Source organism: Somniosus microcephalus, chromosome 2 (genome assembly GCF_052327205.1).
Source record: "Somniosus microcephalus isolate GS21.2 chromosome 2, FLI_Smic_1.0, whole genome shotgun sequence".
In the NCBI taxonomy this organism is placed as follows: Eukaryota; Metazoa; Chordata; class Chondrichthyes; order Squaliformes; family Somniosidae; genus Somniosus; species Somniosus microcephalus.
In genome coordinates, this window is record NC_140988.1 from 233,832,431 (window position 1) to 233,858,162 (window position 25,732).

The 25,732-nt window shown below is 47.4% G+C and overlaps 1 protein-coding gene across 1 annotated transcript in view; it reads left to right on the top strand.

Moving 5' to 3' along the window:
* The first annotated feature begins 839 nt into the window (after positions 1-839).
* Positions 840-25,732, top strand: part of LOC147123282 (mast/stem cell growth factor receptor Kit-like) — a 94,869-nt gene continuing 69,976 nt past the window's right edge. Inside the window, exons 1-4 of the mRNA XM_085965710.1 lie at positions 840-870; positions 2,329-2,568; positions 9,302-9,592; positions 25,445-25,581. Coding sequence (XP_085821836.1) covers positions 840-870; positions 2,329-2,568; positions 9,302-9,592; positions 25,445-25,581 — 699 coding nt within the window. The remainder of the gene's footprint in view (positions 871-2,328; positions 2,569-9,301; positions 9,593-25,444; positions 25,582-25,732) is intronic.

Consider the following 25,732-nt stretch of genomic DNA (forward strand, 5'->3'; position numbering starts at 1 on the left):
AATGAACTGGCCTCCACTGCCCTCTGTGGCAGAGAATTCCACAGGTTCACCACTCTCTGGGTGAAGAAATTCCTCCTCATTTCAGTCCTAAATGGCTTACCCCTTATCCTTAGACTATGACCCCTGGTTCTGGACTCCCCGGCCATCAGAAACATCCTTCCTGCATCTAGTCTGTCCAGATCTGACAGAATTTTATAGGTTTCGATGAGATCCCCTCTCAATCTTCTAAACTCCAGTGAGTATAAGCCCAATCGACACAATCTCTCCTCATACGTCATTCCTGCCATCCCAGGTATCAGCCTGGTGAATCTTCACTGCACTCCCTTCATGGCAAGAACGTCCTTCCTCAGGTAAGGTGACCAAAACTGCACACAATACTCAAGGTGATGTCATAGCCTTTACAAAATCGTAGTGACAACATTATAGACTGAAATGAGTTGAAGACAATGAAGATGTGGGATGAATTGTTATCTGAGAGTTCACCTTTGGAGATCAGGAAGTATTTATGCAGAACCTTTCCTCAGAAAATTAAGTACTTGAGGTTAAGTTCACAATAGGGTAGATTGTACTTTATTTGTAGATTAAGCAGGTTTGAGAGCCAATTGACCTTTTTCATGCTATACTTTCTAATGTTCAACTATTAAAGAACAAAATTAGTTATTTGTACAGTAGATAATATCTATCAAAGCCTAACGTGCCAGAATTGAGATTACATGTAGCATGCTTGCTAAGCTACTTTTAAGTATATATATAGGTATATAATTCTATGGATGCCCCATTCTACACTTGAGTAAGCAGCCAGTGTTAATAAGCCACCAGTAGAAACACTGAGGGTGAAAATGGTCTTCAGTGAAAGCACAAAATGGGCTGGTAACAAATCGGTAGCCTGTTTTACACTGCGCCCGATTTTCTTTTCTATTGACTTCAGTTGGGCAAGGTGTAAAGTGGGCTGCCATTCACTATCAATCCGTTTCAGCACTGCGTTATCCACCCACAGTTTTAGGAAGAATTCAAATGTTTCCTAGTTCTCAAATTCTGTAATGGAACTTGCATGCTAGTTGAAAGTATGGAATTAAGCCTGTCAGAAGTTAGCATGCATCAGACCCTGAATCAAAACCTTTGGAGGTTCACTATTCATGCACTCTTGGTAAGGAGAACTTTGCTTGGCTAAGCCCGTGAACATCAATATTACTCTGATTCAGTCTCCGCCACCAACATTCTTCGCCCTGATAAGTGTAAACTTCACAAAAAAATCTACCATGAAAAGGCCGCTCACCCCAGAGGAGACTGGGTTTACTTTAAATATGACAGTGTCACGTCCCAATGACGCTATCAGGACATGCATGACATTTTAACCATGGCCTGACTACAGCACCCATGGTTTCTGGCAAATGCTGGCAGCAACAAGGATCCAGGCCCAGGTAAGCCCTTATTATTATAATATTATTACTTTCTGGCCCCACAAGGATACCTTGGGCCTCCCCTACATATAGCCTTCCCCCCACCTCCCTCGATCGTGGACTTGACAAACTTCCCTCCAATCCCTACTTACCTTGCCGGGGACCTTTTTCACCCCAGTGGTGGCCTGACCCTTTATCAATTTTGACTCGCGTTCATCGGCAGCGACATCATTCCTGCCGGCTTTGGGCAGGGGTCAAGAGATGAGGGCATGCAAACGAGACCCGGGATTTAAAACCTGGCTGGATGGTTCGCCACCCGCTTCGGCCCCTGCAACCCTGACTCCCGCACAGAGTTAAAATCAACCCTATCTTTTCACAGCAACCAGAATAGAATGGTGGCTCAGCCTGAGCTGTTTGTACTGTTACTGCCAATTATGGGTTTCAAAAAATGCCCACAGAAAGGTTTGGGCCACTGTAAATGGCTAAAATAGGTTTAGGGTTTGTTGAGCACAAGACATTTGTAATGGATTTTACATTACATTTATATGAAGCAACAGAAAAGCAAAATGCGATCCTAAACTGTGTATTATAACCTTAAAAAGAACATTTTGTGGCAAGACAGCCATAATAAAATGTAAATGAGGTATGTACTTAAATATCACATTGAAAGCAAAACCATTTGGCTGCAGTGATCACTTAATGTTAGTCCCAACTATACTTTGCTCAGTATATTAAGAAACCTGTTTGGAAATAGCACATGAAGTCAAACCCAAAGAGATGCTTTTATGGGAAGAGTTTGCTCTACTATATACATGTATATGTACCTCTCTATCTACCTATGGAATATAACATTTACTGATCAGAAATAAAACGTGTAGAATATTAAATAGCTGCTGCAAGTAAAAGCATTGTTGTGTTTCTCGTGCAGGTGTGTCTATACCTTTGATTCATCCGAAGAATGGCACATTGATCAAGAAAAAGGGTGATCACATTCGTCTTCAATGTACAGACTGGTCTGAAGTACAATGGGTAACTCCATCAAGTGCAAAAAAAGCGATCGATGATAACAGAGTCAATATCAAGTCAGCAGACCCAAAGAATACAGGCCGATACATATGCCAAAATCGCAATTCTTCTGAGAGCAGCTCTCTTTACATATTTGTGGAAGGTAACTAAGTCCTATTAATAACAGTCTTTTGTCAACTGGTTTCTGAAAGATAGCCATCTACGTGCCTCAGACTGAGTGGGGTTGATTTCCGTCTACCGGTGTGAATCAGTTGTACATGGCAAAGAAGTCATGCTAATCTCACCAGAATGTTAATAGCACCCAAATTTCATGGGCAGAGCATTTGTATAATTATTTACAAACCTAGGTGCCGATTTGGGCAGGTAAAGGGAGCACACCAGTGATGGAAGCAGAGAAACTTCAGCTAAGTGTAATTTAAGCGGGTAGTGACAATGCAAGGAAATTGTCACAATAAGGTGAAAAACATTCTGAAAAGTCTTTAGAAAGGCTCAAAAGGCATCTCAAACCATCAGCAGCTTTTGCTAAGGCTCAACAGGCAGGAGATCAAGAAGTGACAGGCAGAAATGAATGAAAAGGAAATCCAAGGTGCAGACAGGAGTCTACCGGCATGTGGTGGAGTGACCCAGCACCCTGTTTGATGCCTGCTAAAGTTACTGGAAGGAGGTGGTGGCAGGTTTTTATTTCCCAACCTGACCAGTATTGTGACTGGCAATTAGGTTCTCATGAGCTTCTGTGCCAATTGTTTTAATTTTATTTGCTCCTAGCACTGGCACTAATGGCTCTCCCTATTGAAGTTCCCCTATTTAAAGTGCTTGGAAGAGAAGGATCACTGAAGGGATGCCAGGCAGGTCAGACTGCACGAGAGGTACTCTGTGCCCACCCACCGGCATTCAGAACCCGCATCTTCAGCCAGAGTTGACCAACAGCAACAACAACTTGCATTATTATAATACCTTTAATGTAGAGAAACATTCCAAGGTGCTTCACGGAGGTTTAACGGGGCTATGTTGCCTTCATACATGTATGGGTGTAAATCTGCAGTTCTACTACCTTCAACAGTTAATGGTAAAAGCTTGTGTGTGCATGTGGAATTGTGCACATGCACAAAGTTTGAGTGTTTGCACTTGTGTATAAAGTTCCAGTGATTGCGTGCATGTGTGACTGCGCATGAACAGAGATTGTGGGAACACATTTGTCCTCTGCTGGTGGGTCTGGCATTTGGTGTTGGATAAGGGAATTAAAATATACATTTTTCACATCTGTGCTCCTGACACACAATGAGCAGAAATTTAAGGACTGCACCCACGTGATTTTCTCATATGCACTCTCAACAGGCGAGGCTGAATGTAGGAGTGCAAAGGCTGAAAATGTACCCTTAGCATTCTTCTTTTGGAATAGAAAGTGTAGCACACTGGGTGTATTTTGCTCTGCACTTAATTGAATGTGATTATCGGTTAAACAATGCTCTTTTTGTAGAGATTCAGCATTTTTCGGGGGGGTCAGTGGGCACGATTGGTGGTGAGTCAGGTGGGAAAAAAAATTTTTGACAGCGGGTAGGGAATCCGCTGTCAATCCGCCTCCATGCTAGTCTCCCAGATGTTGGGTTGGTCAGTGCTGAACAGACCCGACACCAAGCAGTGGGAGAGGCAATTTAGATCATTAAGAGATTGTTAAGAGGCACTTAAATACTATTTTAAGCTTACCTTTCAATTTTACGAGTTCCTCCATGGGTTATACTTGGGGATCACGTCAGCTCAGCAGGTCGTGAGTGAATTCAGTATTGAATTATCTGATTACTTGACAGCTGCAAAAGTGATATAAAAGCTCCCATCTCATAGCTGTTCACTTTCCAAGCACAGAAACTGTTGCTTACTGCATTTGGAAGACAGATTGAGCTTTACGCAGCTTGTAAGTGTTTGGAGCCAACTCTCTATCCAGTGCCACCTCATTGGAACAACCTGTCTGACCATTGACAGATTTGCTTCTGTCATCTCTACTTCACCTGCCATCTATTACATCAGCATCGGTGCCCTTGGTCCTCAGAATCCCACCACGATCAGTCCCAACACCAGCAGCACCAGGCACACCAGCAGCATTAACAACAACACCAACCTTCTCTGCAATCAACTGATTCTGCACAGGACACAGGGCATCAGTACCCGACCACATTGCTGCCCAGGACGCCAGGGTTGGCCTCACCATAGCCAGATTTACTTTATTTGATGCTGTACACCCTGGCTACCACATGAGATGCCAGATTGGCACCACCCCACACCAATACCATGAAGCATCCTTACAATGACCAAGCCATTCCTTTCACACTCATCGCCATTGCGGGGGCTGGGGGGGGGGGTGCCATAATGTCTCACCATTCACTGCAACTCACTAAGCCATTTCCGAAGGTGCACGCAGATCTGTCCAAGAACGCAAAGTGTTGAAAATAAAGATTTCAATGTTTGACAGCACATTATCAGAAACTTTACATGAACATTGCATAAAACACCCAAGAGCCTACCCTTGTGTGTTGTTATTTGGTATGATTGGACTAGGATGAGGGTGAGTGTCAGGGGTGGCTAGTGAGATGGGGATGTGATAATGTAGATAGAGAGGGATGGGTGGAGGCGCACGGTAAATTGGTGTAAGGATGTGCAGGAGTAGGGTAGGGAAGGCAGAGTGATGGAGATGTGATGAGTGGCACAGCAGGATGAGGTTGAGTGTGGCTTTGCAGTAACATTTCGTGATCTACTGGGATCATTGAAAGGTTTGCGCCACTGCAGTCGCCACTGGAGAGCCTGGGTGCAGCCGTGCACCTCTGCAGTGCTTGTCAGTGATGGCAGCACCTCAATGCTGTAGAACACTGACAACACAACTGTCAAAATAAATTTGCCCATGGTCCCTTTAAGGAAATAGGCTGATGATGCGTCATCAAGTGATATCATCAGACCCGCTTCCTTCAATTGGCCGGGAAACGCGCTGGGCGGGCTTAACAAGCCCAATCAGCGTAAAATCTTTTCACAGAGCGAGCTGGAGCCAGCAGCGTGGTCGCACCCCAGCACCGACCCCGGCCGCACCGGACCTACCTCGGTAGGTGAAATCGCGGCCTGTGTGTCAGTGGTTGTTCTCAGCAGAAACAATTACCTTAGTTTCCTTTTGTTCTATTTTTGCAGATTGCTGAGTTGGAGTCACTAATGGTTTTATTTGTTCCTCCTTAATATAAAGTGCATTGAGAAGTTTTCCTGCATTTGACGAGTATTATAAAGATACAAGCTAATACTGTTTTCTTTACACCAATGCTATTGCATTAAAATGTGTTATTTACATCTATTTCAATAATTTTATATGTTAGAAGTAAGCCTACAACCCATTATTATTTACACTATTATCTCATTCAGCTATGGTACATGCATATATGTAGACCTGCAGTGTTATGCTCACTATATATTATCCTCTGATGAAGATCAAATTAGGAGCCAAATAAAACAAATATTTTATTTAAATTTTTAAAATATCTATAGCTCTTACAGCATAAACCACTGTTGTTTACCATATACGTCAATGATTTGGACTCAGAAATTGGAGGTTTGTAGTTGAAATTTGCAGATAATACCAAATTGGGTGATATAGCTAATAATGTGGAGGACTGCACCAAAATACAAGAATACTTAAAGAGGCTTGCAGAGTTGGATAAACGGTAAATGTAGCAAATTGTGAAGTAGGAGGAATAAGGAGGCAATTTATTCCTTGGAAGGTAAGAAACTAAATGGGGGTGAGGAGAAAAGAGATCTGAAAATGCAGATACATAAATAATTAAAAATGTCAACACAAATTGATAAAGCCTTAAAGAGTGCATACAAAGTACAAGACTTCATTTCTAGACGAATAGAATACAAAAGTAAGGAGGTAATGTTAAATTTATATAGAACCTTGGTTCGACCACACTTGGAGTACTATGCGCAGTTCTGGTCTTCATGCTACCAAAAGGATATTGAAGCACTGGCAAAAGTGCAGAAAAGATTTACAAGGATATTACAGGGGTACCAGAATTGAGAGGATGCAAATAACAGGAAAGCTTGAACAGGATGGGGCTCTTTTCTCTGGAAAAGAGAAATCTAAGAGGAGATCTGATAAGGGTTGTTAAAATTATCAAGGGTTTTGATAGGGTGGTTGTGGAGAACTGTTTCCACTTGTGGATAAGACCAGAACACGGAACCATAAATATAAGATAGCTACTAACAGATCAAATAAAACATTTCAGAGGAATTTATTTACATGGAGAGTGGTGAGAATGAGGAACTTGCATGGAGTGCTTGAAGCAGAAAGCATTGATGCATTTAAGGGGAGGCTTGATGCTTATATCATAGAATTATAGAATCATGGAATATTGCAGCACAGAGGGAGGCCATTCGGCCCATCAAGCCTGCACTGGTTCTTTTGAAGAGCAATCCAGTTAGTCCCACTCCCCTGCTCTTTCCCCATATCCTTGCAGTTGTTTCTCCTTCAAATATTTATCCAATTCCCTTTAAAAGGCTATTATTGAATCTGTTTCCACCACCCCATCAGGCAGTGCATTCCAAATCCTAACAACTCGTTGCCTAAAAAAGTTTTTCTTCATGTTGCCTCTGGTTCTTTTGCCAATCACCTTACATCTGTGCCCTCTGGTTATGGACCCTTCAGCCATTGGAAAGTTTCCTTTTATTTACTCTATCTAAACCCTTCATGATTTTAAACACATATATGGAGGATAAGGGTATAGAAGGATACAGGGGCTGGGTGGAAAGAAGTAATTAGAGTGGGAAGAGGCTCGTGTGGAGTATAAACACTGGCATAGACAAGTTGGGCCAAATGTCCTGTTTCTGTGCTGTAGATTCTATATAATTCTATGAGTCACAGTACATTCCAAAATATACCAAATGTGTAAGAAAATCAAATTTTCTGGGCAATGCCCACACATTCCCCAGGAAATAAGTTGTCCTTTTTCACAAATTTCTAGATTCAGCACAATGAAAAATGCACCCTTGTGCTCCTTAATTGTTTTGCTACAACAAAAGTAATGGATATATTGGGCAGCTTAAGTTGTAAAAGACTCATGTCCCACTGCACTGTCAGCATGACCACTTCATTTAATGCCTTAGACAAGTGTTTTAGGTTCCATTTATTGCAGAAAAAGCATCTGAATTGTGGAGTATGATCCCAAAACACTCCTAAAAATCATGGAATCAAATGTAATAAAACATAATTTAACTTATTCAGTCACCTTATAGAAGTGGACCTAATAGAGGGACCTATAATTAGGGCTGTTTCTGAGTTGTTGATTTTTATTTGAGTTGTGGGGGCAGTATCAGCTTTTTTTTGGAGCTGGTCATCTGCTTTTGTAAGTTTCCAGGTTGGCCTTATATGTGCCTTGGACAAACCCACCAGATATATTAGAGGCAATTGGGTTGATGATGCTTATGCTGTGATTATCTTAAGTTTTATTTTGGGCCATTTTATTTTAGCGTGTCCGCAAACAAAATCTGCTGGATGAATAAAATAAATGTTCCTGTTCCTGCCCGTTTTTTACGGTGGTGCAGAAATCCTACACTGTTGCTAAGAGAGTGCGATAATAAAGTCCACTGGTTGGAGAACTCCTTCACTGGAATTTAAACCATAAGAACATACGAAATAGGAGCAGGAGTAGGCCATATGATCCCTCGAGCCTGCACCACCATTCAATAAGATCATGGCCGATCTTCAACCTCAACTCCACTTTCCTGCACTATTCCCATATCCCTTGATTCCCTTAATATTCAAAAATCTATCGATCTCAGTCTTGAATATACTATACACAGCCCTCTGGGGTAGAGAATTCCAAAGATTCACCACCCTCTGAGTGAAGAAATGTTTGTTTTCCTGTAAAAGCAAGAGTTAACCGTGGATATCAGTAGATACATACACCATCTGAGAGTGCCTCGATTTTGTAAAAAAGCAGGGCCTCTGCCTTTTGCTACTGCTTCGGATGGGTTAGTTCCATCTCCCAATGGCATTTTCTTGTTTTTCTCATTGGAAAGCATGGGAAGAATGGTGTCCCAATCCTGCCATCAACCAGCTGGTTTGAATGTAATACAGAGGCAAAGGAGCAAAGGAAGAAAACGGAAAGAGAAAAAGAAAGGCACACACAAAGAAATACATTGCGAGAACAGATACAGAGGAAAGAGACAACAAACAGACAGTAAAGTGAGACACACTCGAGGGCAGAATTCCTGTCCATCAATAATACATTTTTCTCCTCCCATGTAACACACCTCCTTCATGTGTCAGACTGGTCTGGACATTTGCTCTCAAACACCATCCAATGCTATTTGATAGCCAGTCATCAGGAGATATATTTGAGTGGTCCAGGGGGGAACTGGTTATTTGCATTTTTTTCTCAGCTCTGGGCAACTGTGTGGCCTCCAAATCAGCAATTTCTCCTGGTGTCATAGTTGGGATCAGTAGCTCAAGGTGTGGGGAATCAGAGAAGGATATCTGCTTCTCCCCACTGGAAGGTGCAGCGTGTTACAGCATTCTGTGATACAGAATGGCACATTTTGGGAGATTGCATACAAAACTAAAACCCCTGCCAACTAAAACTCTGTGATTAATTTATTTTTCTGAACCTTTTCATTTCCTTTCAATTCACTTATTTATGAAATTTTCATAGTTTAGTTCTGTACCCAGGAACAACGATAGCATTTCACAGAACTCTACATATTGCTGATTAATAACAATTGCATCGGCAGCCACATTGTAAAAGACATGAAACCTGAGTGCTGGTGATATTGTAGCTTTAAATATCCAAGCATTTTGAAACCATTTTCTGTTTCAAATTTAACATTTTCTGTGTCTTTTTTTTAAGACTCCAAGGCTTTGTTTGTGACTCCAACACATAGGCAGATGTTCATTGGTGGAACAGAAGGGGGTGAGGCTGTCATACCTTGTCGAGCTACAACCCCTAAGATTGAAAACCTCAGACTGGAGAGAATTAAGGGAGCATCCATGCCCAAAGACCTGTCCTATACTGCCGACATCTACACTGGCATAAGCATCACTAATCTGAAGAGACATTTTGAAGGGTATTATGTGTGCACCGCTGTAAAGGATGGTACAGTGAAAAAATCAGAACAATTTAAACTGCAGATAATACCAGGTAATTATGTCATTAGATTCATGGAATGAACATTAATGCAACCTAAGAATGACATGTTTTTATTAATATAGATGGATATCAATATTTGTTACCACATACATTACCTCATAACAGACCTCATCAATTTTTCCTCCCCATCTCTTTCCCTGCACCATCCCACCCCCCACCCCCCCACCACCCCCAAAAAAGGTTGAATTATGCTGGGTACAGTTCACTGAGTGCTGGACACTCTGTGGTGTTTTATTCAAGTGGCCATTCTTCACATCTGAACCTAGATAGTGACTAGTATCAGGTTATTCATCATTGAAGGGCAATATAGTTGAGCCTAATCTTGGCCCAGAAATTCGGGTCGGAGGCTTCCCGCGGGTGCAAGCCTCCGACCTGCACTTACCTAGCGCGCCGGCCGTTGTGCTGTGGGCCTGCGTTGGATTCCGATCCTGGGCCTGCTCCAACTGCCAGCACGCAGTGCTTGCGTATCCCAGGGGCGCAGTTAGTTCGAAGCGTCCCCTGGGATCACGTGGGCCATGGAGAGCCAATGGTAGCAGGGAATCTGTATTCATAGATTTGACAGGAAGACCTGTCAAATCTATGAATACAATTCAGCCCCAAAACATCACTAAAACTTCAAATAAATTTTTTAAAAAAGCACATTTTTAAAATAACTATAAATTACATAAAATAACTATTTTAAACAATAATTTAAATTTTCGAAAAAATTATTTGGCCCAGAAATTCAGGTCCCCACGCGTGAATATGCGCTGAGTACTCACGCATAGGCCCAACGAAAGTGCCGGTTTCATGCATGCACTGCGCACGCGCGGGAAACTGGAACTTCCGTTCCCTTGAAAGAAGGGGTTCAGAGGTGGAACTCGTGCGCCGGAGAGGCAGCGCGTGCGCATTGAACTTACGTTTTTTTCCAGGTTTCTCCGGGAGGGTAAGTCTCCAGCAGTTACACTTTTAAAAAGCAGGCGCAAGGCCTGCTTTTAACAAGGTAAGTGGTGAATTAATTAAAATTAAAACATTTTTTCCACAGGTTTATTATTTTTAAATACTTTAAAGAAAGGTAAGTTTATTTTTAGCCCCGTTAGAAAATGTAATTAATTTTTTCAAAAATTTAAATTATTGTTTAAAATAGTTGTTTTATGTAATTTATAGTTATTTAAAAAATTTGATTTTTTAAAAATGTATTTTAAGTTTTAGTGATGTTTTGGGGCTTATAGTATTTATAGTTTTGACAGCTCTTCCTGTCAATTTTATGAATTGGCATTCCCTACTACCATTGGCTCTCCATGGCCCATGTGATCCCAGGGGATGCATCGAACTAACTGCGCCCCTGGGATATGCAAGCACTGCGCGCCGGCAGTTGGAACAGGCCCAGGATCAGAATTCCATGCGAGCCCACAGCACAACGGCTGGCGCGCTAGGTAAGTGCATGTCGGAGGCTTGCACCCGCGGGAAGACTCCGACCCGAATTTCTGGGCCTTTACAGTTACTAACGGGGCTAAAAATAAACTTACCTTTCTTTAAAGTATTTAAAAATAATAAACCTGTGGAAAAAATGTTTTAATTTAACTTATTTCACCACTTACCTTGTTAAAAGCAGGCCTAGCGACTGCTTTTTACAAGCGTAGCTCCTGGAGACTTACCCTCCCGGAGAAACCTGCAAAAGAAACGGAAGTTCCAGGCGTATACGCTGCCTCTCCGGCGCACACGTTCGACCTGTGAACCCCTTCCTTTAAGGGAACGGAAGTTCTGGTTTCCCGCGCATGTGCAGTGCATGCACGAAACCGGCACTTTTGTTGGGCCTACGCGTGAGTACCCAGCGCGTACTCACCCGTGGGGACCCGAAGTTCTGGCCCCTTGTCTTCACTCAACGTCCATGTATGCACATGTTATAGTGAGTGAGGCAGACAGCTTGGCTCCTGTTTCCCTTCCAAAGCCCAGGGAATAGAGACCCATTGTCCTCCTGCTGTCCCAGCTGAAATCATCTAACTCAGTGCTGACCAAGCAATGAACCTGGGGCTCTTATACTCTTTAGGATCTGCAATACTCAACTTCACACTGGCTAGTGCATTGAGCAATCAGTGTGATGAGCACATCAGGTTTATGTGCAGCATTGATTGGAATATATGAAAATGATAGACAAAAAATTTCATACAAGCATTTCACATTACTATTATCAAAGTGTGTATATGTGTATGCTGAGTGTGAGTGACCTGGACAGATTGTGTGTGCCCTGTATAGAGTATGGGTGCCCTATGATGTATGTGTGCGCGCCAAGTACAGAGTATGCGAGTGTGCGTGCCCTGTGCTTGTGTGGGGGGTGGGGGTGGGGATTGAGCCCTGTACAGAGAGTTTCGGTGCCCTGTGTGTGTGTGACCTGTACAGTGTGTGTGTGTATGTGTGCCCTGTACAGAGAGTGTGTGCCCTGTACAGAGAGTGTGTGTGCCCTGTACAGAGAGTGTGTGTGCCCTGTACAGAGAGTGTGTGTGCCCTGTACAGAGGGTGTGTGTGTGCCCTGTACAGAGAGTGTGTGTGCCCTGTACAGAGAGTGTGTGTGCCCTGTACAGAGAGTGTGTGTGCCCTGTACAGAGAGTGTGTGTGCCCTGTACAGAGAGTGTGTGTGCCCTGTACAGAGGGTGTGTGTGTGCCCTGTACAGAGAGTGTGTGTGCCCTGTACAGAGTGTGTGTGCCCTGTACAGAGAGTGTGTGTGCCCTGTACAGAGAGTGTGTGTGCTCTGTACAGAGTGTGTGTGCCCTGTACAGAGAGTGTGTGTGCCCTGTACAGAGGGTGTGTGTGTGCCCTGTACAGAGAGTGTGTGTGCCCTGTACAGAGAGTGTGTGTGCCCTGTACAGAGAGTGTGTGTGCCCTGTACAGAGAGTGTGTGTGCTCTGTACAGAGAGTGTGTGTGCCCTGTACAGAGAGTGTGTGTGCTCTGTACAGAGAGTGTGTGTGCCCTGTACAGAGAGTGTGTGCCCTGTACAGAGAGTGTGTGTGCCCTGTACAGAGAGTGTGTGTGCCCTGTACAGAGAGTGTGTGTGCTCTGTACAGAGAGTGTGTGTGCCCTGTACAGAGTGTGTGTGCCCTGTACAGAGAGTGTGTGTGCCCTGTACAGAGAGTGTGTGTGCTCTGTACAGAGAGTGTGTGTGCCCTGTACAGAGAGTGTGTGTGCCCTGTACAGAGAGTGTGTGTGTGCCCTGTACAGAGAGTGTGTGTGCTCTGTACAGACAGTGTGTGTGATCTGTACAGAGAGTGTGTGTGCTCTGTACAGAGAGTGTGTGTGCCCTGTACAGAGAGTGTGTGTGCGCTGTACAGAGAGTGTGTGTGCTCTGTCCAGAGAGTGTGTGTGCTCTGTACAGAGAGTGTGTGCTCTGTACAGAGAGTGTGTGTGCTCTGTACAGAGAGTGTGTGTGCCCTGTACAGAGTGTGTGTGCTCTGTACAGAGACTGTGTGTGCCCTGTACAGAGAGTGTGTGTGCCCTGTACAGAGAGTGTGTGTGCCCTGTAGAGAGTGTGTGTGCTCTGTACAGAGAGTGTGTGTGCTCTGTACAGAGAGTGTGTGTGCCCTGTACAGAGAGTGTGTGTGCTCTGTACAGAGAGTGTGTGTGCCCTGTACAGAGAGTGTGTGTGCCCTGTACAGAGAGTGTGTGTGCCCTGTACAGAGAGTGTGTGTGCTCTGTACAGAGAGTGTGTGTGCCCTGTACAGAGAGTGTGTGTGCTCTGTACAGAGAGTGTGTGTGCTCTGTACAGAGAGTGTGTGTGCTCTGTACAGAGAGTGTGTGCCCTGTACAGAGAGTGTGTGTGCCCTGTACAGAGAGTGTGTGTGCCCTGTACAGAGAGTGTGTGTGCCCTGTACAGAGAGTGTGTGTGCTCTGTACAGAGAGTGTGTGTGCCATGTACAGAGAGTGTGTGTGCTCTGTACAGAGAGTGTGTGTGCCCTGTACAGAGAGTGTGTGTGCCCTGTACAGATAGTGTGTGTGCCCTGTACAGAGAGTGTGTGTGCCCTGTACAGAGAGTGTGTGTGCCCTGTACAGAGAGTGTGTGTGCCCTGTACAGAGAGTGTGTGTGCTCTGTACAGAGAGTGTGTGTGCCCTGTACAGAGAGTGTGTGTGCCCTGTACAGAGAGTGTGTGTGCTCTGTACAGAGAGTGTGTGTGCCCTGTACAGAGAGTGTGTGTGCCCTGTACAGAGAGTGTGTGTGCTCTGTACAGAGTGTGTGTGCCCTGTACAGAGAGTGTGTGTGCCCTGTACAGAGAGTGTGTGTGCCCTGTACAGAGGTTGTGTGTGCCCTGTACAGAGAGTGTGTGTGCTCTGTACAGAGAGTGTGTGTGCCCTGTACAGAGGTTGTGTGTGCCCTGTACAGAGAGTGTGTGTACTCTGTACAGAGAGTGTGTGTGCCCTGTGATGAAATATTCCATTCACCACTGCCTGTGACTGTGGTCGGTTTCAGTGTCATTTCCCTTCCCCCAGTCCTCATTGTATTGTTTATTGGAATGTGCTGGAATGTGCTGTGTGTGTAGGGCTCCGCCCATACCTGGCCCCTTTTGTAAGCTAGCTCAGTCTGGCCTCAGTCTCCAGAAGGAAGATACCTCTCTCTCTTACGTGTTACTTTCTAAGTTAATAAAAGCCTTGTTTTGTTTCGCTAACATCGAGTCTCGGAATTATTGAGGCACATCAATTTTATTAACTTATTTTTCAACACTATGGATCAACTCCTGAAACCCGAACGTTTGGATTTGGATCAACATGCTCCGGACGCATCAGCACGCTTCGGACACTGGTTTGAGTGTATGGAATTCTTCCTGGACAATTCCGCAGCCGTCAAAGACGCTACGGACGCTGCGAGGATGAGACTCGGAATTCTGCGGAATTGGGTAAACCACCGTGTTTACCCCCTCATCCAAGACGCCGATACGTACCTGGCCGCCTGCAACATCTTAAAGGCGCATTACCAGCAGCCTACGAATGAGGTGTATGCTAGGCATCTGCTCGCTACTCGCGCACAGCGACCTGGGGAATCGGTGGAGGAGTTCCTAAGCACCCTGAAAATGCTTGGCAAAGACTGCAAGTGCCGAGATGTAAAAGCCGCAGTGTACACTGACGAGCTTGTTCGCGATGCCTTTATCACAGGCCTCAGCTCCACTTACATCTGGCAAAGACTGCTGGAAAAAACGGGATTGGACCTGAAACAGGCTGTGGACACCGCGCGATCCCTGGATGTGGCCCAGAGAAACTCGGACGCCTACTCTTCAGCCCGCGCCGTCCACGCCGCCACGTGTGCACCGAGGGCGCCGCCATCTTGGAAGGCATCTTCCCCGCCCGGCAGCCCGACACCGGCGGGGCCCCGCTCTCCCCCCAGAAGCCCTACGACAGCCGCGACGCGTCAGGGACCCAACTGCTACTTCTGCGGGCAGCCAAAACACACCAGAAACCTGTGCCCGGCGAAAGGCACCACCTGCTTTAAGTGCAGTAAGAAGGGGCACTTCGGGAAGGTGTGCAGAGGGAACCCCGCCGGAAAACCAACCGCCGGAAAACCCGCCACCGCCGCGTGTGCGCCGTGGAAGCGGCCATCTTGGACGCCATCTTGCCCGACCTCGTGGGGTCCGCCATCTTATGAGCAGACAGCGTGGACGCCATCTTGTATCGATCAGGGCCCTACAGTGGCATCGGTCACAGTGGACCAGACCAGGCCGCACCCGCTATCCAAATCAATGGTGGACATCGAGGTAAATGGGTGCCGGGTTAAATGTTTAATTGACAGTGGAAGCACGGAGAGTTTTGTCCACCCTGAACTGGCACAGCAACTCTCCCTAAAGGTGGTCCCTGCTCAGGGTACCATCTCTATGGCTGATAAAACCCAGACATCGACCATTCTGGGTTACTGCACGGTACAATTGGGCGTTAACGGAACTGTATACGATAATTTTAAAGTATTAATCATGAAGAACCTATGTGCGGGTGATCTTGGGCCTGGATTTCCAGTGCAACCACCAAAGCATCACGCTCAAGTACGGTGGGTCCCAGCCGCCCCTCACAGTGTGCGGTCTGGCTACCCTGAAGGTAAAGCCACCTTCGCTATTCGCGAACCTTACCCCTAACTGCCGGCCAATAGCGACCAAAAGCAGGAGGTACAGCTGGGAGGACAGGCGGTTTATCGCGACCGAGGTAGACAGGCTCCTGAAAGAGCGCATCATTGAACGCAGCAACAGCCCGTGGCGCGCCCAAGTGGTAGTGGTAAGGGGTAGCGAGAAGGAACGGATGGTGATCGACTAAAGTCAAACGATCAACAGGTACACCCAACTAGACGCCTACCCGCTACCCCGCATATCAGAAATGGTGAACCAAATCGCCCAATACCGGGTGTTCTCCACCATCGACCTCAAGTCAGCGTACCACCAGCTCCCTATCAGACCAGAGGACCGCCCGTACACCGCCTTCGAGGCGAACGGACGCCTCTATCAATTCCTCAGAGTCCCCTTTGGGGTGACGAATGGGGTCTCGGTTTTTCAGAGGGAGATGGACCGCATGGTCGATGACCACCACTTGCAGGCAACCTTCCCCTACCTCGACAACGTCACCATCTGCGGCCACAATCAGCAGGATCACGACTCGAACCTCGAGAGGTTCCTGGAAACCGCACAAAAACTCAACCTCACCTACAACGAGGACAAGTGCGTTTTCAACACCACGCGCCTCTGCATACTAGGCAACGTGGTGGAGAATGGGGAAATCGGACCAGACCCCGACCGATTGCGCCCCCTACGGGAGCTGCCCCTGCCCAACACTCCCAAAGCCCTGAAAAGGTGCCTGGGGTTATTTTCTTATTATTCCCAATGGGTCCCCAACTACTCCGACAAAGCCCGCCCCCTCTTGAAAGCATCCTCTTTTCCGCTCTCTGCTGAGGCCCACGCCGCCTTCAAAAGCATTAAGCAGGATATTGAGCGGGCCACGCTACAGGCAGTGGACGAGAACACTCCATTTCAAGTGGAAAGTGATGCGTCTGACTTTGCCTTGGTGGCCACCCTCAACCAGGCGGGGCGGCCCGTAGCTTTCTTCTCGAGGACCCTCCAAGGGCCCGAGATCAGACACTCCCCCGTGGAAAAGGAGGCCCAAGCCATCGTGGAGGCAATGCGCCACTGGCGCCACTACCTAGCCGGCAAACGCTTCACCCTACTTACCGACGGTCGGTAGCGTTTATGTTCAATAATAAACAGAGGGGGAAGATTAAAAATGATAAGATTCTTAGGTGGCGGATCGAGCTCTCCACCTTCGAGTACGACATCATTTACCGGCCAGGGGCCCTTAACGAATCCCCTGACGCCCTCTCACGAGGGATGTGTGCCAGCGCCGCCGGGGATCGTCTACAGACCCTCCACAACGACCTCTGCCACCCAGGGGTCACGCGGCTGTTCCACTTCATAAAGTCCCGTAACTTACCCTACTCGATTGAGGAAGTTCGGTCTCTGACCAGGAACTGCCGCACTTACGCTGAGTGCAAGCCTCGGTTCTACCGCCCAGATAGAGCCCACTTAATCAAAGCTACACGGCCCTTTGAGCGGCTCAGCTTAGATTTCAAGGGCCCCCTCCCGTCCGTCGACCGCAATGTTTACTTCCTGAACATTGTGGACGAATACTCCCGGTTCCCATTCGCCTTCCCCTGCCCAGACATGACCAGCGCCACGGTCATTAAATGCCTCAGCAGCCTGTTCTGCCTGTTCGGTATGCCGAGCTACATCCATACGGATAGGGGGGCGTCCTTCATGAGTGAAGAGCTACGCCAGTACATGCTGTCCAAGGGGATCGCCACGAGCCGTACCACCAGCTACAACCCCCGGGGTAACGGCCAAGTGGAGCGAGAGAACGGGACAGTATGGAAAGCAGTCACTCTAGCTCTAAGGACCAAGGGCCTCCCCATCTCCCGCTGGCAGGAAGTCCTCTCGGATGTGCTCCATTCGATACGGTCGCTATTGTGTACGGCCACTAATGCCACGCCTCATGAACGAATGTTTGTCTTTCCCCGGAAATCCACCTCAGGCGTCCATGCCGTCATGGCTGTCCACCCCAGGTCCGGTACTCGTGCGAAGGCATGTGAGGGGCCACAAGACAGACCCTCTCGTGGAGCCAGTACACCTACTCCACGCCAACCCCCAATACGCATATGTCCGGCACGCCGACGGAAGGGAGGACACCGTGTCCATAAAAGACGTCGCCCCAGCCGGCATCGACAACAACCACGGCAATAGCAGCAACAACGATCACAGCAACTCTTACCCACCCACTACTCTTTCATCACCCCTGGAAGAACATCGACCAACGGCACCCCCACCAACTACCCCTTCAACAACCCTGGCGGCACCCCCGGCAGAGACCCAGGAGACTACCGGGGACACCCAGCCGACACCCGCGGCACCACAACAGCCACGTCGGTCGCAGAGGACTATCAAACCCCCGAACAGACTAAATCTATAGAAGGGGTGAATGTGATGAAATATTCCATTCATCACTGCCTGTGACTGTGGTCGGTTTCAGTGTCATTTCCCTTCCCCCAGTCCTCATTGTATTGTTTATTGGAATGTGCTGGAACGTGCTGTGTGTGTAGTGCTCCGCCCATACCTGGCCCCTTTTGTAAGCTAGCTCAGTCTGGCCTCAGTCTCCAGAAGGAAGATACCTCTCTCTCTTACGTGTTACTTTCTAAGTTAATAAAAGCCTTGTTTTGTTTCGCTAACATCGAGTCTCGGAATTATTGAGGCACATCATGCCCTGTACAGAGAGTGTGTGTGCCCTGTACAGAGAGTGTGTATGCCCTGTACAGAGAGTGTGTATGCCCTGTACAGAGAGTGTGTATGCCCTGTGTTGGATCCGTGGTTCAGTGGATATGCTGTTATTAAATAATCACACGGATGCTGTACATTAACAATAAACAGCTCTTTACTGGAGGAGGGCAGTCTCAAGACTGGGGGTACAGAGGCACATGCAAAGCTTATATACCGGTGTGGTCACTGCCGGTACTACAGTATACAGGGGCTGTAAAAGTAGTTCTGACTTAAAGGCAAATACACTACAATTCCTCCCCTTTTAGATTAGTAGTACCCCTAATATTCAAATAACAATTAACATTTCAACATGTACATTAAACAATAAAAGTCCATTTATAGATTCAGTCTTTGGGACGGCTTCCTGACCCTTTCAGGATAGCGCCTTTCCAGAGGTTCTTGTTCTTGGTGCAGAGGCGATTCTGACCCCTTTTCATCGGGTAGTTCATCGGGTTCCACTGCTACTAGGTCTGAAGTAGATGCTACCGGTACGTCGGGTTCATCCCCAGGTACTCGAGACATGGGGTTGACGCGTTCCTGTGACGCTAAGATCTGATCGACGTGGCGTCTCACAATGTTCTCCCCGACATCCACTGTGTACGTTAATGGCCCCTGCCTTGTACATATCGCTCCGGGTTGCCATTTCTCTGTTCGATAGTCACGGGCCAAGACTGGTTGCCCTACATTGAAGCTCCTTGTCGGCTTCTCATTGATGTGCTGGAATTGTTCGTCCTCAACATTTCTTCGCACATTTGGTCTGAGCAAGTCCAGACGAGATCTCAACCTTCGGATAAAGAACATCATGGCCGGGGTCTGGTTGGTAACTGCATGTGTCGCGTTTCGGTAGGCTAATAAGAAATTGTCCATCTTATGCTGTAGTGGAATTTCATCGTCGCACATGGCCTTGATCGCCTTCTTAAAGGTTTGTACGAACCTCTCAGCCAATCCATTTGTGGCTGGATGATACGGGGCGGATGTGTAATGCCTTACCCCATTCCATCTCATAAATTTTTGGAACTCGTCGGACACAAACTGTGGTCCATTATCAGAGCAAATCTGTTCTGGCAAACCGTTTCTGGCAAATATGGTCCATAGGACTGCAATCGTTTTCTCTGTAGTGGTTGAAGACATTTTTGTCACCTCAGGCCACTTTGAATGAGCATCCACTGCTATTAAGAACATTGAGTCCATGAATGGACCAGCAAAATCAATATGCACCCATTGCCATGGAGAGGAGGGCCACTCCCATGGGTGTAGAGGGGCATGTGGTGGTGCATTTTGGACCTTCTGGCATCCTAAGCAGCTCTTAGTTAGGTCTTCGATTTGTTGATCGATTCCCGGCCACCACACATAAGCCCTAGCAAGGCTTTTCATTTTCACTCCCCCCAGATGACCTTCATGTAGCTCATTTAGCACTCTCTCCCTTAACTTGGGTGGAATCACCACTCTGGATCCACACATCACTGTCCCCTGGCATACTGACAGCTGTTCTCTTCTGGATGAGAATGCTGGCAACAGTGAGTTGCCATGTGTTGGCCATCCCCTCACCGTCAATTCATATACCCGCAACAGCGTCGGATCATTGCGGGTCTCCTCTATATGCGCGTTTGTTACTGGCAATCGTTCAATTATTGACGAAAAAAATAACTCGATAGGGTCCACTGCTGGTGCTTCCTCCACAGTAGGCAGTGGCAGGCGCGATAGCCCATCAGCGTTCCCATGCTGTTTCGTGCCTTTATATTCTATTTCATATTGATTCGCCCCTAGAAACAGGGACCATCTTTGTAACTGCTGTGCAGTCATCTCTGGAACGCCCTTCTTAGGATTAAAGATGGAGACAAGTGGTTGGTGGTCAGTCAGCAAGGTGAACTTCTGCCCATGCAGAAAATGGTTGAATTTTTTTACTCCCCATACTAGGCTGAGGGCCTCCCTGTCAATCTGGGTGTAGTTGCGCTCGGCTGAGGTTAGTGACCGAGACACAAAGGCTACTGGCCTCTCCAACCCGTCTGGGAATTTGTGCGACAGCACCGCTCCAATACCATCACATGCCAAACGAATTGGTAGTGCTGGGTTGAAATGGGCCAACACCTCTTTTGATGTGATCAATTCTTTACACTTCTGGAAAGCTCGTCTACATTCGTCATCCCACTTCCATGGTACCCCTGTTTGCAGTAGGGTGTTCAGTGGGTATAATACCGTAGACAAATTTGGTAAGAACTTGTGGTAGTAGTTTACCAGCCCGAGGAACGACCTCAGTTGGGACACATTTTCCGGTGCTGGAGCCTTGACTACTGCCTCAATCTTGTCAGGGGACTTATGTAACCCCTCTTCATCGATGACGTGGCCACAATACGAGATCTGTTTCTGGAAAAACTCGCACTTGTGGCGATTAGCTCGTAGCCCATACTCCTTTAATCTGGTGAGCACCTTCTCCAAGTTGGCGAGGTGATCACCGTCATTTTCGCCCGTGACCAAGATGTCGTCCAAATAACACTGGGTCCCTGGAATCCCTTGCAGGACCTGATCCATTGCCCTTTGCCAGATAGCCGGAGCCGAGGCTACTCCAAACACCAGCCGGTTGTATTGATAGAGACCTTTATGAGTGTTAATCGTAAGGTATTGTTTCGAAGCTTCTTCTACCTCCATTTGCAAGTATGCCTGGGCGGTTGCTCGTGGTCGACGCCCGTGTTCCTGGCCTCGACTATTTTTTAAATTTTTTTATGTTGCAGGTAGATTCGAATCGACACTCGTCGCCACTGTTGGATCCGTGGTTCAGTGGATATGCTGTTATTAAATAATCACATGGATGCTGTACATTAACAATAAACAGGTCTTTACTGGAGGAGGGTAGTCTCAAGACTGGGGGTACAGAGGCTTGCGCAAAGCTTATATACCGGTGTGGTCACTGCCGGTACTACAGTATACAGGAGCTGTAAAAGTAGTTCTGACTTAAAGGCACATACACTACACCCTGTACAGAGAGTGTGTGTGCCCTGTACAGAGAGTGTGTGTGCCCTGTACAGAGAGTGTGTGTGCTCTGTACAGAGTGTGTGCTCTGTACAGAGAGTGTGTGTGCTCTGTACAGAGAGTGTGTGTGCTCTGTACAGAGAGTGTGTGTGCCCTGTACAGAGAGTGTGTGCTCTGTACAGAGAGTGTGTGTGCTCTGTACAGAGAGTGTGTATGCCCTGTACAGAGAGTGTGTGTGCCCTGTACAGAGAGTGTGTGTGCTCTGTACAGAGAGTGTGTGTGCTCTGTACAGAGAGTGTGTGTGCTCTGTACAGAGAGTGTGTGTGCCCTGTACAGAGAGTGTGTGTGCGTCCTGTACAGAGAGTGTGTGTGCCCTGTACAGAGAGTGTGTGTGCCCTGCACAGAGAGTGTGTGTGCCCTGTACAGAGAGTGTGTGTGTCCTGTACAGAGAGTGTGTGTGCCCTGTACAGAGAGTGTGTGTGCCCTGTACAGAGAGTGTGTGTGCTCTGTACAGAGAGTGGGTATGCCCTGTACAGAGAGTGTGTGTGCCCTGTACAGAGAGTGTGTGTGCCCTGTACAGAGAGTGTGTGTGCCCTGTACAGAGAGTGTGTGTGCCCTGTACAGTGTGTGTGTGCTCTGTACAGAGAGTGTGTGTGCCCTGTACAGAGAGTGTGTGTGCCCTGTACAGAGAGTGTGTGTGCTCTGTACAGAGAGTGTGTGTGCTCTGTACAGATAGTGTGTGTGCTCTGTACAGATAGTGTGTGTGCTCTGTACAGAGAGTGTGTGTGCCCTGTACAGAGAGTGTGTGTGCCCTGTACAGAGAGTGTGTGTGCCCTGTACAGAGAGTGTGTGTGCCCTGTACAGAGTGTGTGTGCCCTGTACAGAGAGTGTGTGTGCCCTGTACAGAGAGTGTGTGTGCTCTGTACAGAGTGTGTGTGCCCTGTACAGAGTGTGTGTGTGCCCTGTACAGAGAGTGTGTGTGCTCTGTACAGAGTGTGTGTGCCCTGTACAGAGAGTGTGTGTGCTCTGTACAGATAGTGTGTGTGCTCTGTACAGATAGTGTGTGTGCCCTGTACAGAGAGTGTGTGTGCTCTGTGCAGAGAGTGTGTGTGCTCTGTACAGAGCGTGTGTGTGCCCTGTACAGAGAGTGTGTGTGCCCTGTACAGAGAGTGTGTGTGCCCTGTACAGAGAGTGTGTGTGCTCTGTACAGAGAGTGTGTGTGCCCTGTACAGAGAGTGTGTGTGCTCTGTACAGAGAGTGTGTGTGCTCTGTACAGAGAGTGTGTGTGCCCTGTACATAGAGTGTGTTAGTCCTGTACAGAGAGTGTGTGTGCCCTGTACAGAGAGTGTGTGTGCTCTGTACAGAGAGTGTGTGTGCCCTGTACAGTGTGTGTGTGTGCCCTGTACAGAGAGTGTACAGAGAGTGTGTGTGCCCTGTACAGAGAGTGTGTGCCCTGTAAAGAGTATGTGTGTGCCCAGTACTGAGTGTGCGTGTGCCCTGTACATAGAGTGTGTGTGCCCTGTACAGTGTGTGTGTGCCTTGTACAGAGAGGCGGTGAGAGCCCCGGGGAAATCTGCCCAATCCAGCGAGGGTGGCAGCAGTCAGTGCTTGCGTGACCTCAATCTGTGTCTGCATGAGACCAGCCACTGACTGCATTGCAGCACTTACCATTTGTGTGGCAGCCGCCTGTGCTCCAGCAAAGTGCTCCACACTCCTTGCAAGTGATTCAATGGGTTTGGGCATCCTTGCCACTGCAGCCATGAGCTCAGTGTGCCTTTGCTCCGCCTGGGCGCTCATTTCAGCGAGGACCCGCTCCTCGTCTGCGTTCAGTGCAGCAGGACTTGAGGCTATACTCTCCGTCCGGGGAGAAGGCCCCCGAGCTTCCCTAACCCCCTTGCGTTGCTGCAGCCCACTGGGTCCTGGAGCTTCACCCTCATCAGACCATTCCCCCCCCGCTCCCCTTCAGGGAAGTCGTGTCCCCAGTATGGGCATGGGCTGCCTCGGCTGAGGGTGGCACTGATGGTCCGGCTTCCTCTTCCTCCTCGCCTTCAGATTCACTCCCAGTGGCAGCTTGAGGGCCCGTCTCCTCACCTGGTGAATCACCATCTGAAAGCAGGGAGGTACAAGAGTGGCTTTAGCGTGAGGACAGGGTCTCAGCAAGGGAGACATGAGTGCAGCGATGTACTGATTTGGATTGAAAGTGTCAAAGGCTGCTGTTATGAGGAACAAGTGGAAGGAGAGAGGACAAAAAGGTGATGACCTTACCATTACTGGCCAGAACGGGGTCCGCATCTCCAGTGGCGACGGGACCAAGCATCCGGCTTGCCACAATCCTGTGGACGCGCTGCTCAAGATCGCTGAGGGCTTGAAGGTGAGCCCTCCCTCCACCGGTCCATTGCTGCTGTCTCCTATTATGAGCCAGCTTGGCCTGCAAGAAACAGGACGGCATCTGAGCAAATATGCAGCCATGATCTTGCCTGAAATGCCTCCCATGGTTGAATAGCCCTTACTGTATGCAGCCATGATCTTGCCTGAAATGCCTCCCATGGTTGAATAGCCCTTACAGTATGCAGCCATGATCTTGCCTGAAATGCCTCCCATGGTTGAATAGCCCTTACAATATGCAGCCATGATCCTGCCTGAATTGCCTCCCATGGTTGAATAGCCCTTACTGTATGCAAAGTGTGGAATGTGCGTGTGTGTTTCATGAAAGCGCCATAGGTGTTGGATGAGTGCTGGGCATTGGGGCTTTCAAGGCCCTCTGGCCATAAAGTGAGGCGGAGATGGAGGGATGAAGAGGTTTTGAAAAAAGGCACGCACCCTGATGACCCGAGTGAGGTTGTTGAACTTTTTCCTGCATTGCACAGGGGTCCTAGGCACCATGCTGCTTGAGGTCACTCTGTGAGCCACCTCCCTCCACGCTTTCCTGTATTCACTTGGCAAAGGCCTCCTGCCACTCTCGGGGTACAGTAGAGATCTTCTGCGCTCCACCGCGCCAACCAGAAACTCCAAGGCACGCTCGCTGAAGCGCTGTGCTCGATCCCTGGCCCTCTCCATGGTCCTTGGCTGGAAGATTTTGCCACAGGTCTGTCCAGGCCGAGGCTCAAGGCTCCAGTGAGCAGGGCGTGGCTGCAGAGCAAGATCGACCCTCCCCTTTAAGAAGTGTCCGGCGCCAGTGTGTCTGTGTTCAATCGCTAACTGACAGCACTTGCGCTGCGCCCGCCCTATGAGGTAGCACCTCGCTCCTCAGGCTTAGCGCCTTAAGAGAGTTGTGTAGTGCCTGATTTAGCGCTCCAATCACCTCCAAGGGCGAGAGAGGCAAATTTTGCAGTCGGCGGCGTTAATTTGCGCCGGGCGCTAAACTTTGCACCCGGCCGATATTCGCGCCTCAAAATGGGCGATACCGAATTTCTCCCCCTAAATGTTTTAATAAAAGAAACAATTGTGGGTGAATGCAGGTTTATGTGTGACCTATTGGGCATGATCCTGGGAGAAGCCAATGTGTGAAAAATCTATTTCACTGCATTGAGGTAAGGAAAGAAAGGAATTTGTTTTTCTTACAGAAATGAGAAACATTTCTTTGTACTTTCCTTACATATGAAAAGAATGCATGAAGCACAGTATTTTATGAAACTACAAAATCCCTATCAGAAGGAAACACAATTTCTGTCACACGTGCCTGCACAATGCTGAGTGAAGGAAGTTTGCTCTCTTGTGAATTTTTCCGTAAAATCAGCAAAAAATATTGTGGAATAAGCAGACTTTCAAGATTTTCAACATTAAACTTTGATTTCTACATTTCAGACGAAAAACATATTTTCCAGCAAATATCAGCATTATATTTTGTAATAACAAAAATAAATATTTAATTCTGTTAGTTAAATAAATATTTAATTGCATGAGCTAAAAAATGAAGACTCGCAGTGCGTTGTAAATTAAAGTATAAAGTGCTATCTGGCGGTTCCCAATGGAATGCACATTCATTGCTTTGGAGCAGAATGAGGTAGTTATTAGTGCACTATTCTATGTCAGCAATAGTAACTCATAAATAAAGTGTTCATGTAATGTTTCAGTCCCCAAGAGACCACCAGAAATCACTATGGAGATAAATAAGGAGTTGCTGAAGAATGGAGAGAAGTTTCAGATGGCGTGCATAATAAAAAATGTAAACCACGCAGTAACTGTGAATTTGACTTATCCACAAAGTGCAGTAAGTACATTTGCCTGTGTTCTCTTAACTAACAATTTACAACTCAGTTGAATGCTATTTTACCAGTAAGAACATTAGTATGGAAAGAGTAAAGGCCCTTCAGACCATCAGTCCTATTCCTTCAACTAGTGGCACAACATTTGCCATTTCA